At 41.0% G+C, this 16,329-nt stretch overlaps 1 protein-coding gene across 4 annotated transcripts in view; it reads left to right on the top strand.

The window, feature by feature from the left end:
* The first annotated feature begins 408 nt into the window (after positions 1 to 408).
* Positions 409 to 16,329, top strand: part of suco (SUN domain containing ossification factor) — a 49,600-nt gene continuing 33,679 nt past the window's right edge. For all 4 annotated transcript variants that reach the window (XM_061032123.1, XM_061032122.1, XM_061032120.1 and 1 more), the window contains exon 1: positions 409 to 690. In XM_061032123.1, the coding sequence (XP_060888106.1) occupies positions 638 to 690 (53 nt within the window). In that variant the 5' untranslated portion in view covers positions 409 to 637. The remainder of the gene's footprint in view (positions 691 to 16,329) is intronic.

Raw genomic sequence — 16,329 nt, 5'->3', positions numbered from 1 at the left:
GAAAATCATTACTTTCGTAAAAGTCTTTATACCGTGTGTTTTACGATGAAGTAAAAAAGTACACAATGTTCCTTCAGCCAGTCAGTCACCACACACTTCGTTTAATGAGGATTCTCTTACAACTACAAAGGTTCAACGAAAATCAAATATAATAAAATGAAAACCGTTTATGATGTCATATTATTGTGAAATCATGTTAAGTATTGCATGATTTTGTGATCAGTATATTGAGAAAAAGGTGACGCGTCTTGCTCCACGGCTACCAGCTCATCTTCAATCGAAGAGGGAGGAGACTTTCTGGCTTACGCTGTTACTACGTGTCCTGGGATTGGTTGAATAATTCACAGGTTGGATTTCATTGGTCGGGAGCAAAGCAGGGGTTGAACATACCGAGCGGCAGCTGCCCGTCAACAGCAGTGGATAAGAAAGCTGAAAAAGAGGCGGACAACCGGTCCGCACAATGAAAACTAGCACACCTCATGTGTAGTTTTTAATCCACAGAGGACACTCGTTTATTCATTTTTTTTGTCACAGCAGGCCCTCAGCCGACACAGAGCCGGTCTTCGGTGTTTTGTGAAGCCGTGAGAGGTTAGAAACAACCCCACAGAGCGAGGATGTTGGTCCCCGCTGGAAGATAATGAAGAGGCTGCGCGTTTTGTTGGTGTGCCTCATCGCAGCTCTCCTGTCCTGGTAAGCCCAGCCCGACACCTCCATCCGCACCATGAACCACATGTCAGGCACGAGAACACTAGACACTACGTGTACCGGTCACAGTCCTGTCTATCTGTCAGTCAGGCCGCTTTTCTCGGTGTCTTTGCCGCAGAGTATCCGTCATTAGTGTGTGGGGATGAATCCTCCCTGCTACACTGCTAACATTACCAACTCATTATCACACACCACGCCGCTAGATAAGATGTTCCGTTAAACTGTCAGGTTTAAAGAGGAGCATCAGCACCTTTTAATCCATTTTGACATAACTGGTTACCCAAATGGTTTTAGTGGGTTAGTAGGTTAGCTCGCCAGCTGTTGATTAGCAGCATGGCTAGCTAACCTTCACCAGTGAAGTTGACACAAAACGTTATTGTTCAGTGGACTGCTAACATTAACAAAGACACCCTGAAAAAGACTTCTGATGGATATTAAATTATCTAGTCTACTGACCATCATTTCACTACGAGATATGTCTTTCAATTAATCAAATGACATGTAAAAAATGCTCTCAATTATGTGTCAATTAAGTCAAAAAGTCCAAATGAATGTCTTTAAATTGTGTTGTGAGTCTGGGCAACCGATTTGAAGCCAATTTATTCTGTAAGGTTAGTTTGAAATATAGAAAAGTAAGCATTTCTTTGAATTTGTGGACAAAATGCTGACATTGTTAGCCTTGTACATGAATGTTGTCCAAACTTGGATAAGTTATCGGTGCCTTGGGTTTCTGTTCTTTTTGTTTTGGTATTGGAAATGTATCGATATGTTTTTTTATTTTTACTGGAATCATATTGAAGTCCATATGCTCATACTACATTCAAATTAATTTGTATTTCAGTATCTGCAGTGAAACTGTGAAATCCTCTGGATGATAATATACAACGCTTCTAAAATGTTGTTGTTTATAAAATAATGTATTAAGAAAAAGTAATAAGAAATTAGCTTATTGAGTACATCTAACATTTAGATGACTTTAATTGATTGTTTCAGTATGTATTGCTAATTTGATATGATTTGTGTAAAGAAAAAGGAAAACATAAATGGCTTGGCCATCTGTTTTTTATAAACAGTAACTTATTATTAAGGTATTTTAAGTGGGCTTCTTCCTCTTCCTGTTTGTTCGTGGACAGTGTTTCAGTATTATGAGAAAATAGTGTATGTTGTGTTATTGTGTTGGAAATCATATACTAAAATGAGCAAGTAATCCAAATGTGAATAAATGGATGAATATATGGTAAATAATAGACAAAGTTGATGGTGGTCAACCACAACGATATTTAACTGTATTTTATACTCGTACGATTGGGAGCATGTGAATATTTGTCCTGCAGAATAAGCCTTTTTAAAGATCCCATATTATACTCCTTTCCACCTTTCATGTTGTCAGTCTGTGAAACCTATTTACATTTTTTTAATTATATACTGGCTTCAGTAAAAACCCTAATTTCAGCCTATACTTGAGCTGCTGTCTCTTTAAAGCCCCCCTGCCCACATGCCCACTTTCTTGTGATTAGCCAGCTCTCTAGAACACTTGGTGGGCAGAACACTGCAGGGCTGCCAGGGGAGGGAGAAGAGAGCCTATGAAAGAGATTCCAACGTCTTACGTAGAGGCTTGAAATTCTTGGTTTCATATCATATATTGTGTAATTTGCTGAACAAGCTCTTTAGCGCCCTCTACAGACTTGTCCTCGGATTGCACCAACATACATGATCTCGACCTCATGATCTGAAACTTTGCTCAGGTTTAACATGGACATCCAGCATTGTAACACTCAATTGTATGTGAGTTTTGATATCAGCATCATTGGGATATAGTTGGTTAAAAAACTCTTTCATCCTTAGTAATATCCTAAGACTGGATAAAAAAATGTGACTGTAAAAATTGAAGAAGAGATCAGTCTACCTCTACAGCTCTGTTATTACATCCAGAAATGTAAACAAGTTCTGTTTAAACTGAAGCACAGAGCACACAGGTACTGTCCACAGTGCTGGCATGCAGAGGGGACATCTGACTGATTAACTCAAAGTAAATGTTTTAATCTGTGAGGCACGGAGCACGTAACAATATGCAGGGTTTGTGAAATGGGATTAACTGGCCAGCTAACATGCCACCATTATCCAGACTGGATACTCAGGCACATCCAGCCCGTTGTTTATGTATCCTCCCTCTGTGTGATGATTATTCCCTATCACTTCTTCGAACCTGGTTGTCCAATGTTATTCTTTAGGAGACGAAATAATAATTTTACCCTTTATAACGGTTGGAAAAAATACATCCAACTAGATGTCTTTTTGAGGATTATTCAAAAAGAAATAACAGTAGTTTCTAGGCAGAGTAATAATACTCAACTGAGTATTAGCTACGCGTATGATAAAATATCTGCAGGAAATTATACCTGTGTTACTAGTGCCACAATGCTAAAATAATAATCATATGAATGTAATTCATTCTTGAAGCCTGTGTTTATTTAAGTCTAAAATTTTCCTGCTCCTTATTTCCTCATAACATCAGAACAGATTTAAATGCTCATGTTTTAAGTATGAGGCTCATGAAACGCCCTCATCTATAAATAATACAGAGCACAGTCTGGTGTAGTTCTCTCATAGTATTCATGTTCAGATAAACTAAAGAGATGAAAACTGGTTTAAAAAGGTTTTAAAAAAGGGAGCACTAGTTGTACAATAACAGAGTCAGACATGGATGGATGATGTGTATGTCTTTGACCCTTGCACCATAGTTTTTCTGAGGAATGATGACATTCTCATAGATTAGATTATTTCTTAGGAGCCCAGGTATTCCACAGATAAGATTCAGTGTTCCTTTCTGTCCTTTATAGCAGGCAAAGAAAAAGAACAGGGTGCTGCTCTCTCCCTCCTGCAGGCCGGGGTTACTGACAGAGGTGTTGACATGTTCCTGGTTACTGATTTACATTCAGAGAAGGACTAGGGGAGTATCAAATGATATTTAAATGCATGAATAGTAAAAAAAACCTTCCCTGGTTACAACTTGTCATGATCAGGTGTTGTTACTTTATTAAAATACCTGGCGCACATTTTCACTTTCCCACAACCTAACTAATGGCCGTGCAACAACACGCACAGACTTCATTACTAATGCAAATGATTTTTAGCGCGCTCCTATCGGCCTCTCACTCCTCCATGCCAACTCTCACACGTCCCAATGAGAGTGGAGAAACGGGGAATGCAGTCCTTGCAGTAATCTAAAGGTATCCTAGGCAGCAGAAAGGGGCTCTGTATGAGGAAGCCGCTGGTAACCGACCACTTTGTGGGGTTTTAATAACCATGTGCTGCCTGCAGGCCTGATGTTTAGATTTCCGGTCCAGACTTAATGTTTTTATGTATTAAGTTTGTGTCCTCTGTATTTTACTGTGAGACTGCTGGAGCTCACACACAGCAGAGTGTATTCTGTGTGTGTGTGTTTGTTGTGCAACAGGGATCTTACTGTTTGGCATGCCAGCTCAGCTCACGGCTTGTTGTTTACCTCAGCATCTCAGGAGAAAGTGTGCACGTGCGAGTGAGCATGCACATTTCACTGTAATGACAGTTCACCTCACACATACACTTTCTCCACATTTGCATTCATTTTAGTGTCTAGACATCGACTGAGAGTGTTTTTTACGGCTCTCGTTGCAGAGTTCACTGAACTTTTTCTCAAATATCAAAAATATGCCATCCTTTACTAACTTAATATTGAGTCAACTTCCTGAGAGGCAGAACAAATCATTGAAATGTGCAGCGCTCTTTATATTTGAACAGGAGAGAAATATCTGCACATCATCTGACTCTGTCCCAGTATCACAGGCACATTACAGGATGCTCACAGCAATCGAAAGATTATTATTATGTAACATGATAATGCTCTGCAGCCACTGACCAGCTCAATCTTCTATCATATTTCAGATTAGAGTTAATGAGTAATCAATTAATCAATTAGTTGATTGGACTATCAAACATCAGCAAATTTTAATTAATGTTTCCCAAAGCCCAAGATGACGTCCCAAAATGTTTTTGTTTTGTCCACAACCTAAAGATATTTTTTAGACTTCTGTAGAGGATGAAAGAAACCAGAAAATATCCGCGTTTGAGGAGTTGAAATCAGAAGTTTTCTTGTGCAGTTGTTGGAGATTTTTTGTGGATAACTGTGTTTAAATATTTCTGAAATTAAAACCCTATCAGCTGGATTTTATATGTTATTAATGATGCCATTATGTTACAGTGCATGAAGAATTATATTGGATGAAAATGCATATGGTGAAAGTGGCTGCAGGAGACCTATGTTTGTATTACATGGTTTACATTGAGGCTCTGTATATCTACTGTATGTAAAACCATCAGAACACACCCATCATTAAAATGAGAACATCTCAAAAACTAGAAAAATGTACACAGTTCAAATGTAGGGTTGGTATTCTATTCATGTCTCTACATTTCAACATGATTTCGATCGCTTTATTGTGGTTATAAAGTAAACTTGATTTCAAACTTTTTGAAAAAGAACAACTTCGGTTTTTGACTCATTTAATTGTAGGAAGTTATCGGCCATCCAGTGTTTTATGTCTTCAGAGACATAAGACAGGTGAGTTCTGCAAGATTGTTTGGTTTGACGGGTAGATAAAGCTGAGTGTCATCTGCGGAGAAGTGATATGAGAGGTTGTGCTTCTGGATAATTTGACCCAATGGGAGCATGTATAGTGAAAATAGTAGAGGGCCTAGGATGGATCCCTGTGGTATCCCGCAGCTCAGACCAGATTGGGGGGATGTGGCGTTGGTTAAGTTTACAGAGAAGGTTCTGTTGTTCAGGTATGATGTAAACCAAGTCAGGGCTGTGCCCCCAACACCAATCCAATGCTGCAAGCGATTAATTAAAATTGTGTGGTCGACATTGTCGAATGTTGCAGTAAGGTCCAGTAAGATTTTAAATACATCACTTCTTCAAGTGTAATACTGTTGGGATTTAGTCAACCAACGACATACTTGGTCTAATAAAAATCAACCAATTGATTGGTTGTTGGAAGAAAATGCACGTTAGCTTATCTTTAGATCAATGTAATAAGTGTTGTCAGTGCACCCTGGCTGGTAATCTTAATAAACTCAAAAATTATCATAAGCTGTTTGAAGCATTATACATTTTGCTGCAATTATGAGGAACTCGAAAATCTCCCAACTTATGTCCTCATGCGTAACAGCTACAGACCGTTTCCATAGATGTGGATGAAATGTCACATAGAAACAACCCCAGACTGCTTTAACCCCTTATGTTAATAATAGTAATGCCAGATTCATATTTACAGACTTAATATACTGATAGTTTATTTTTAAAGTCGTACAAAGGTGTAATAGTTTTCCTGACCTGATCACTGGAAAGTTTGGGTACATGATTTCTTAAAAGCACTGCAGAGCAGTTACCACCGCGTCTCAGCAGGTTTTTGCTCCACTCTAATAAAACCGATATTAAACTGAAGCATCGGTGCAACTGCATCCCCAGTGTAGATGGTTTTATTACAAGAATAAGAAGCATTGAAGGGAGAAGTGACATCACAGTAAGCAATAACATGGATTAATGTAAGCAATGGTGGTGGAACATTTCTTTGGTTCAGTTACTAACATTGATAATAAAACAGTGGTGGTCTCTCATCATGCATTGTACAGTTCATTAGAAAAGGGATTTGAAGGAATGGGCAAGTTGTCTATGTGCTGCCTTACCTCATCATTTAAATGTACGTCTTTGTGTCATTAGTGTTTTTATTCCATGAAATGATTCTTAGTTTCCGTTGCTTTAGGACTCGTCTTGTGTTTGAACTTTGTGTTTCGACATCAGTCCGGTGTAAGAACGCCACAGGGCTCTGCTTGTCCAACCTGTTTCCTTTTCTAGAGGATCTATAGGGTGTGATGGTCTATAGGGGCTGTGTGTGCGCCGGGTCAGGGTTTCCCAGCTCACTGCTTCAGTTGTTGAGCAATCCTCTGTGTGTCACTGCACAAACATTTCAGCCATCCACTTTACATGTGAGTTGGCATGACTTGGTAAACTTTAGGATCAGGTTAATGCCTCAAACACGCAGTCAGAAGTGTTGTGAAATAGTTGAGAACAAGTAAAGGTTTGAATATGTTTCAGTACTGTGACTCCTCTGTCTGACTGTGTCCTCTAACTCGCTCAGAGGTGACTGAGGAGCTGGAGGATCCTCTCATTAAAAGAACTATGTGTTCTCCCACCTTGTTAAAGTTCCCCTTTTTGGGGCTGTTGTTGCGTAAGAGGATCCTTGTTTCGTCTCCAACGTGCACAAGAGTCCAGAAAAGTGGTGTCACATTGATAATGGTGTTTGTGTTTCATACCAGTATACACTCTCCCAGTATACCTGATCTGGGAACAGAGACACAGAGAGGTCTCTGTATGTTTCTGGCTTCTCCATGACGAAGGTGAGCTGAAAGGTAACAACTGAAAGCCTCAGGACGGAGCCACGTTACTCTCTGTGGACATTACCTGGAGCTCAGCACCTCCGAGCTATTCGTTTGCTGTCAGACTGTGGGGCTGCTGTCATTCGCTAACTTGCTGGCTTGATGGAGGTAGCTGGACCTATCCAGAAAGGAACACAACCCTTCCTGCAGTTAGGTCGGATTGAGGTCGGTTCATGTCTGATAAAAGTCTGAAAAAGCAGACCAAGACCCACCTTGAGTGGTTGTTTGGCCCACACTAGAGTTTGATTGACAGCTTTCACATCAGCGCAAATGAACCGCACTAACTTTGCAAACACCCTGAAAACACAAGATCTTTGTAAACACATAAAGAGAAGTTATTCAACAATATCTAAGACATGAATGATCTTTAAAATGGGTGTTCAAGAAAGTGTTTGCTTCATCTTCATCATACTCATACACTAAAGAGTTTCCACTTTGTTATTAAGACTTTATCCTGCTTCCTTATCTTTTCTCTCTTTTCTGAGAAAAGATGCAGCTTATCTGAACTCTGAACGGAAGGTGTATAAGGTTCTTTTCAAACATTAAACTTACAGAGAAAAAAATAAGCCACGTGGTTATCTTTCAGAACAAACACGACGTTTGACCTACATGTTGCAGGATGATCCAGACCAGACGCAGGCCTCTGTCTTACCTTAACTCTGAGACATGACAGATTGGTGTTTTTCTGTTCAATTTAATCATGGCTCAGTAAGAATCTTCAGAATTCAGATAAAAAACAGATTAGTGCTGAAACTATAAGTCAATCAATTACTGCATCAACAGAAAATTGATCATTTTGGTAGGTTATCCAGAAACAGGCAAATATGTTCTGCTTCCAGGCTTGTTGTTTCAGTTTCTTTATATTTCTGTAGACAGAAAAAGTCATTTATAGACATTACTTTTGGTTGAAAGAACCACATTTTTAAGATAATTAACATTTTAATCTAAATAAGAAAGATAACAAAACTGTTAAAGCTTTAACTACATATCTCAATCAGATTTGATATTGCTTGTATACATTTAATGACCTGCAATGATTGTCTCAAGTGCTACCGTAAAGTCCTGTAGATAAGACAAATTCCCTTTATCTGTCTGAGAGTCTGGCTGCTTCAAAATAAAATAACCTGACCTGATCTCGACTTCTAGCTTAGAAATCAGGGACTAACTGAGGGTCTGTCTTTCTCTTGTTATAGCAGGCAGAGTTTAGCCTTCAACCTGGTTTAATGTGAGGACACCGAGCTGAACTGTAGAGCATGTTATTGTTCCTGCTCACTGACCAAAGAGATGGCTGGGGTGCACACCGAGCTGTACACCGAGCCACACACCAAGCTTCACACGAGCCGCACACGAGCCGTACACCGAGCTTCACACCGAGCCGTACACCGAGCTTCACACGAGCCGTACACCGAGCTTCACACCGAGCTGTACACCGAGCCGCACACCGAGCTTCACACCGAGCCACACACCGAGCTGTACACTGAGGCCGTTCACTCCCTCTTGACTCTGAGCTTCTCCCTGCATGTTGGCGCTTCACTCTGCCACCTCTCTGTAACGCAAGTCTGACTTGACGTAATGTAGTTGCCGTGAGCCCACACCTGAGTGTTAGCCGGTGTGAGATGAAATGAGTCCACACACACGGAGGATTCTCAGGCCAGCGGTTCACTCTTATCAAAACAATCTCACAGGATACTGCAGCAAACAGATAAGAAATGTGTGATATCATAATCCAATCAAACTGCAGTTTACACAGTGTTCATAGTCGGGCTGTTTTGATTTTGAGGTAAAAAAAAAAAATTATCTACCTTATCTGTGTTTGAATGTAGCTGATATCTTCAGAAAGAAGTATCAGTTTAAAAGACTTCCAAACCATCATCCATGATTAAAATAAGAACAGGCAAAAAACAGGACGTCAGAAGGACCACGAGCTGTGCTTACATTTATGACCTTAACTTTCAGCTAAAGATTTCTGAAAAGTTGGTTATTTGCAGGATTTAAACGGAGAGCTGAGTTACTCGTGTGTCCTCCACATTAAATAGATACACCCCATTAAATAAAAGGTGTACATATGAAAACTCCATGTTTCTCTAATGCAGATTACAGATTACTGACATTTGAAGGATACTCACATGTTTCGCCTTGTGTGCAATGTGTAACACACGGAGGCTGAACAGTGCTGAAGTGAACCTACGCCTGATCCCGAATCAGAGGGAGCCACAGAGGTGTAGCGGGGGACGGATTGGTGATGTGGTCTGGCTCGTGCAGTGTGCTCACACACCGTCCCTCTCACACTTTTGCAACCCAATGTGAAATCCACACACTGAGACACCAAGTGTGTGGTTTCACATCTATTACACTGTTATGTTTTAATGCGGAAGCACAAAGGCTTAATGTAGTGAAACTTTGTTTTGGAGTTGTTGCGGAACTGAAAACAGTAAGCTGCTTGAGACTCTGATGGACAGGATGTCAGGAGTTGCTGGGAGCTGAGCTGAAGCTAGCAGCGTTATATCAAATTTTTGTTTAGGGATTCCTTTAGTGTCTACTGGGGGCTGAAGTATCAGCATAACTCTTCTCCTCCTCCACTCTAAACTTTCAGACATACTGACCCAGTGATTAAAGCTTGAAAAAGGACATTTAAAGCAGCTTCACGTTAAAAATCAGCATTGCTTCGTAGCTCCTCGAGGGGATTTCCCAGTCGGGGAGCTGAGCTCCTGCTGAATGTAGCTTCAGCATTGTATTGGTTAACTTCCAGACATCCGATGAATATAATCATTTAGTATAAGGCCAGTTAAAACTGCTTGTTTATATGTATGAGTTTATTTTGCAAATCAAGTAAAAAAAGTTCATCACATTAACAATCCAGTGAGATTTGTTTTAACTGGCCACATTATGAAATCTGTGTTACTTTGCAGGGATGTTATGTAACTTAACTTTCATTATATCCATGTAGTTCTATTTTATTACTGAGCTTTAAATCTAAAGATAATGACAGGTATAAATGAAAAGCTTGCAGTTGTATTTAAATGACTCACTCACACTCTTGTCTGTGCTGCAGCAGGAACTTGTTTGTAGGATCCTGTTGCTCATAAAATAAGTTTCTTGGAAAAGGTAGACCTGCTGTGAGAGTTGATGGCAGGCCAGTAGCCTGAGGCTGAGTTGGTGGTTTGAGTGGAAATAGTTATGTTTACAGTGTGAGTGAAAAGGACTCTGAGGGTGGAGATAGTTAAAGGTTTAGTGTGTGACAAGAGGGAATGGCAGAGACGGAGCTGATCTATTTGAATATGATAACTGAGCATTGAGGCTGAAATTTGTTTCGTGGTTTTACCTTTTCATGATTATTGTGTATTTAACAGTGAAACTGGGTCACAGGACTTAAATTGTAAAGAGTCAAGCACAATTGATGGCTCTAAACTCAGTTTATAACACATCTCTTAACATTTCTGTGGGCACAGTTCCTCGTCTTAAATCAGGGGTTGCTTTAGGGTTTCGTGCTCTCAGAGAGAGAAAGGCACTATTCTTTATCCTGCTGAAAATTCTCTGGTTTCTTCTCCTCCCCTCCCCCTCTCTGCCTCGCTCCTCACTTTTTGCAGCAGTCATGCTTCGGGTGTGTGGTAGGTGTTTTCCTCCATTTCTCTTTGTTGATGGTCCAGTCATGTGTGCAGAAATGTGTGCTGTTTGTGCATACGTTCCCTTTAACTACATGGTGAGGGCAATGTACAGAGAGACATCGTGCGCACAGCTCACACACACACACACACACACACACATACGTGCACACACAGGACTGCAAAGGAACACTGTGTACTGACGTTAATTAGGGCATGTTTTTTCATATAAAGACAAAAAATGACATCAAATCTGTTTTCCCTAGACCGTCTGCTGAAGCAAAATCTCTTTATTTCATATATGATTCATATAGATTTGTAAAAAAAACATCCAAATCAAAACAGGGAGCTCATTGTTACAGATTTGCTGATTGTGCAGATTCCACAGTAGGAGTTTGATTGTTCCACATATCACAGTGTTGTTTCATGTTAGTTTGCAGTGTTAAATAGAGACTGTTTCCTCGCCTGTTTGTGTAGCAGTGTATACATTAGGTGTTAATGGTTGACCACGCTGCAGCACGGGTTCATCCTGTGGTGAATGTTTGATGAGTTTTTGTTCTCCTGCTGTGTCCTCTCATGCATACATACTTTGAGAATACACATGTATTGTTGTATCCTCTCCCAGCAATGCTAACCCACACCGGCTAAGTGGCTTTTCCTATCAAATTACATTATATCACATGACTGCGTCCTCCAGTCCCTTTGTCCTGACCGGTCTTCCTGATGTTGCGTTCCCAAGCCGTTATGATCCCTTCTGATGGGACTCAATGCTGCACAGATATATTCACTGATATCGTCATAATGAGTCTCTTGAAACACCCGTCGCAGACTACAAAGATTTGTTAAATGCACTAAGGTTGTCAAAATATTCAATACTTCAAAATCCTGTTTATTTTTTAAACCATATAGTCTCTCTTGCTGGCCTACTCCTGAACAATTTCTACATTAGAAGCATCTGTTACTTTGGACATGAGCCTCAATCTGTGCATTTACAAGAGGGAGGCATGGACAGGGTCTCTTCTGTCACTCTCTCTCTCTGTCACTCTCTCTGTAGCTCTCTGTATTGCTCTCTCCATGTGTGCAGCAATTCTATGATCAAATAAAAACAGGTTGGATATATACCTGGATGGCCCGCCCAGTGTTTACCACACATCGGCTATGTGTGGTAAACACTGGGCTATTAAATTAAGATGTTAAAATGATGCATACAAAGACTGGCACACTTGCTGGTTTCTCGAAGACAAAAAATTTAATTGCAAGACCTCTACTTGAATTGTTGCATCACTGATCTAGCCGACACATGCACAGCTCTGAGAAATGTTGGTAGTTTTCAGTGGACTTCGGGCTTGTAAGATACTTACAGTAACCCTTTAGGAAGTGACTTGACTGATGGCGTGCTAGCGTCTTGCTTGCTTTTCTTAAAGGTGTGTCAGTCCAAATTTGACAACATCTTAGAGAAAATCTCATGTGTACATTTTCAAATATTTCTGTGTGTCACTGAGAATCAGTCATCAAAAAGGATCTTTGTGAAACCAAAAGACAAACAGACTTGACAAACAGCTGAAACTGCTGTGGATTAAAACACTATACGTGACCTTTTATTTGAGTTGGATAATTATGAGTTCCTGGGAACATGGAGAATGTCATTCTGCAGGAACTGCTAGGTTTGGGTGACTCTGTTAGTTTGACATTTTGACAGAATAATAAATAAGAACGCCACTGATCAAGTTCTCTTTGTACAGTTTGGAGGCACTTTGCTGTTCCACTGTTTGAGCAGAGCTTCAGTTTCTGCCACCTCTAACTACTTTAATCTAAATGCAGGTGTTGGATTATTTTTAGCATGTACACTGATACCTGCAGTCATTTCAGACTGAAGACAAATCACAAGAGGATGATCTGAGGGAATCTTCACTTCTCATAAACCCTGAATGATCGCAGTTCATCTGGATTCTCTGGTTCATCTCAGAAAACAGTTGCTGATATTTGGAGGTATCTGGAAATGGATTACACAATAAAAATCCAAGTAACATCTTTCTAACAATGACCTTACCTGCAGCTGCCAGCCTGTTTTGATCATCAGATTGACAGTCTCTTTATTTTTCTGCAGAGTTTTGCAGGTAAAGCAGTTGTGTGCTGGACATTGATGGATGAGGAGTTTTAACGTGGTTATCTCGTTTATTTTTTTGTGTAGTACTCTAACTTTCCACATGGTTGAATTTCAGGACGGCTCTGCAGCTCTCCCACATTCTCGAGGAGATTGGGAACATAAGATGCTTTTACTCTTAAGCCAAAATTGGACCAAAAAGAGCCTCATTCTGAGAGTTTCAGGTTAGTTAGGTCAAATTTCCTCATCTGACATAATCCCAGACCCAGATCCTGTTTGCCAGAAACAGGCCCGGGTCATAACCCTTAGGAAGGATAGAGGAAACAGGGTACCACTCCGTTCCTCCAATACAGCAAGTCAGCACAAACCATTAAAGCACTTAGTGGGAATGAGCCTGCCACTCAAACACTGATCACCACTCACACTGAATACTGCATGCACAATAACTATAATGCATATTAACTTAGATTAATGGTTGATGTGTATGATGCAGCCATAGTCAATCAATGGATAATAAAAAAGCATAAAGAATCTTTTTGGCAGACAATTCTGTGTTTGATTTTAAACATTAAAGAAGCAAAAATGTCAACATTTTGTTGTTCCAGCTCCTCAAAAGTGAGGATGAGTTACTGCTCTTTGTCCTTTTTGATAGAAAAAGCAGAGACTTGGGTTGAGGACAGTTTTTTTTGGACAGGAAAAATAACTGAAGACATTGCTTTGGGCTCAGTCTGATGAGCAATTCAAATTCAAATAAATGTAATCTCCTTTCCCGCATGTCATTCCCTACTCTCTCTCCCTGATTTACGACTCTATCCAGGAGAGCAGAGCTTCTGAACTTTTCTGACTGATTTGAATTTAAAATTCATGAAATGTAGATAAGAATTACTTTAAGAATAGAAGATGCAGCCAATACTTCTTGTATCCCATCTCTAGTGGTACTGATGGGCACCAGTGCGGAACTCAGTGTGTGCAAAGATACAGGTAGTGCTCAGTTTAGAAACATGTGTGAGCTGTTCCCAGTCCAGCCACTGTGTTCTGTCCGCACCAGGATGCACCACTGCAGAGGATTATGGAGGATCAGCAGGCTTTAGGAGATACTGCTGCTCCACATTTTTCCTGATGTGAAGGGAATCTGGAACGCACACGCAAACACACTCTGGCCTCTGTGGCTGCAGGCCCCGCCCCCCTTTTTCTTCCAAACACTTACGCCATGTTTTTGTCCGTCTGGCCTACTTTTTACTGGCGATCCCTGGCATATTACCCTACCCTACAATCCAGCTCTGCCCACGTGTTTCCTGACTCTCTGTCTCTCACTGTTGTTTCTTTTCTCCCCATCCTCATCTCTCCTCTGATTCTCCTCCACTCCTCTGATTCTCCTCTTTCTCCTCCGAATCTTCTCGTCCTCCTCTGATTCTCCTCGTCCTCCTCTCTCCTCTGATTCTTGCTATCCTCCTCTCTGACAATATGATTCTGTCAGTTTTGTGTCATAAGTCTTTGATTGCCTTTGCTTGTGTACATGTGATTGTGTGTGTGTGAGATTGCTCTCTCGCAGCATGTGATCAGTCTGCCTGTGAGCTGGTAGATCAACATAAAGTAGAACTTGGATGAACTCTTGCATCGTCATCGACAGCTTCTCTTTCTGCACAGCTCCCTGCCTATCAGGAATAATGTGAACTTTATCAAACATCATAAGACTGTGCTCTCTGCCTCAGGACGTACACACTGCTCTGTTACACACACCCCCATTAAATGCATAATCAAGAAGAGTTTTGTAACATCAACAACCAATGGCTTCAGTAATGCTATGTTTTAACAGCCAGGACATTACAGAGATTAGTCTCTTCCATTTGCGCCGCCCAGGTCTAAATTGATTTCTCATTACATTTTTTAAACCCCTCCTTATGTGTGAGTAGATTTTCCAAAATGTCTGGAAACTAGTAAAGAAGTCTGGTAATTTCTTCAATCGGCAGTCTTTGTGGGGTTGGTGTTTTATTTTGAAATTGACAGGAAGCTCTGTGTTCTTGTGTCTGACTTCCTGCCCTGGTCGATTTGCTCTGAGTTGCACAACACCGGTTTGTGCCGCAGACAGACCGTTGCGCAGGCCGTGGAAACAAGAGCATGGACTAGAGAGGGCACCACCAGCTCCAGAGTGCGTGCCACACACGAATCCTGTAGAATCGGCCTGGAACTCTGTGTAATGACCCAGCTAAAAAACAAGACTCTACACCGACAAAAAGAGTCGAATGATGACTTAAAAGTATTTTTAGGGGGCAGCATTACACTGCTGTGACCTTTTTTGAAAAAATCTTTCAACTGTCTTCTCTTTATGTTGACAAAGTGACAAAGTTGAGGTTTTCCATTTAAGCTGAGAAAGAACTCAGTGTTCATCTCGTGCTGTCAATAAGTTTAAGGCTGACTGTGTGAGATAATATCATTAGCTGACATTACAAGCTGTCCTCAGATTTAGGCCAACAGAGAGAGAGACGGGCAGCAGGTAATCTGTGCTGGACATAGGCCGGGTTAAATCCTCTTGTGTATTGCTGTGTCATGCTATGAGACTTGATGAAGGTGTGTGTGTGTGTGTGTGAGAGGTTCTGTTCAGCCAGACTGATCACACAGTCAGGGAGGCAGATGTGAAAGCAGTGAAAGATGATGGAAAGAAAAGGCTGGACTTTATCGAACCATCGTGCAAACATACTGCCTGCAGAGAGATCACAGATCTGTTAGCACGCCGTGCAGCTGCCGATAATAACTGACTCTCTGCAGGCAGAGAAGTCCATCCTCAGGCTGTTGTCTCTGCAGTTTCATCGTCTCTGTGCCAGCTCAGTCAGTCGCTTCAGTCCTGTCCAGCTGATTTACCCCGTCTCCTGGTTCTGAATGGACCTAAAGCCAACAGGAAATATGTGGGACTGGGGATTTGGCTCTGGAGCCTGTAGAGTACAGTTTACATCAGGACAGTGTGTCTGTGTGCATTTATGCACAGCTCTGCTGCTTTAAACTGTATTATTGGGCAGTGAAAGGCTGTAATCATGTTTCTGTGTCCTGGACCAAACCCCAGCCTCCATCAGAGCCGATATGTGCTACTTCATGTCTCTCTAAGGGGTGATAAACTTGCTGATAATATCCTCTTTGAAACTTATTTGAATTGTACAGAATGATTGATCTTTTGGCAGCCAGAGAGGAACATTAAAGACACACGTCTTGTTTGAACTCCCTGGTGTCTCTGAAGTGGGACAGGACATGGAGAGAGAATGAGGAAGTGTGTTTGCAGGCTGCTGACTCATTAGTCTGGCCTCAGGCTCTTCCTTCATTAGCTTAGCACTGACCCACTCCTGCTATGAAGCACACATGACATACTTCAGCTATATTCTGTCCCTGGTTTTTCTGGATTCCTCTCCGTTTGTGGGTTATCCCCTCCCACTGTTGCGTAATCATCTGAAT

The sequence above is a fragment of the Labrus mixtus genome, chromosome 3, assembly GCF_963584025.1.
Source record: "Labrus mixtus chromosome 3, fLabMix1.1, whole genome shotgun sequence".
Classification (NCBI taxonomy): domain Eukaryota; kingdom Metazoa; phylum Chordata; class Actinopteri; order Labriformes; family Labridae; genus Labrus; species Labrus mixtus.
This window is presented reverse-complemented; position numbering and strand designations above follow the sequence as displayed.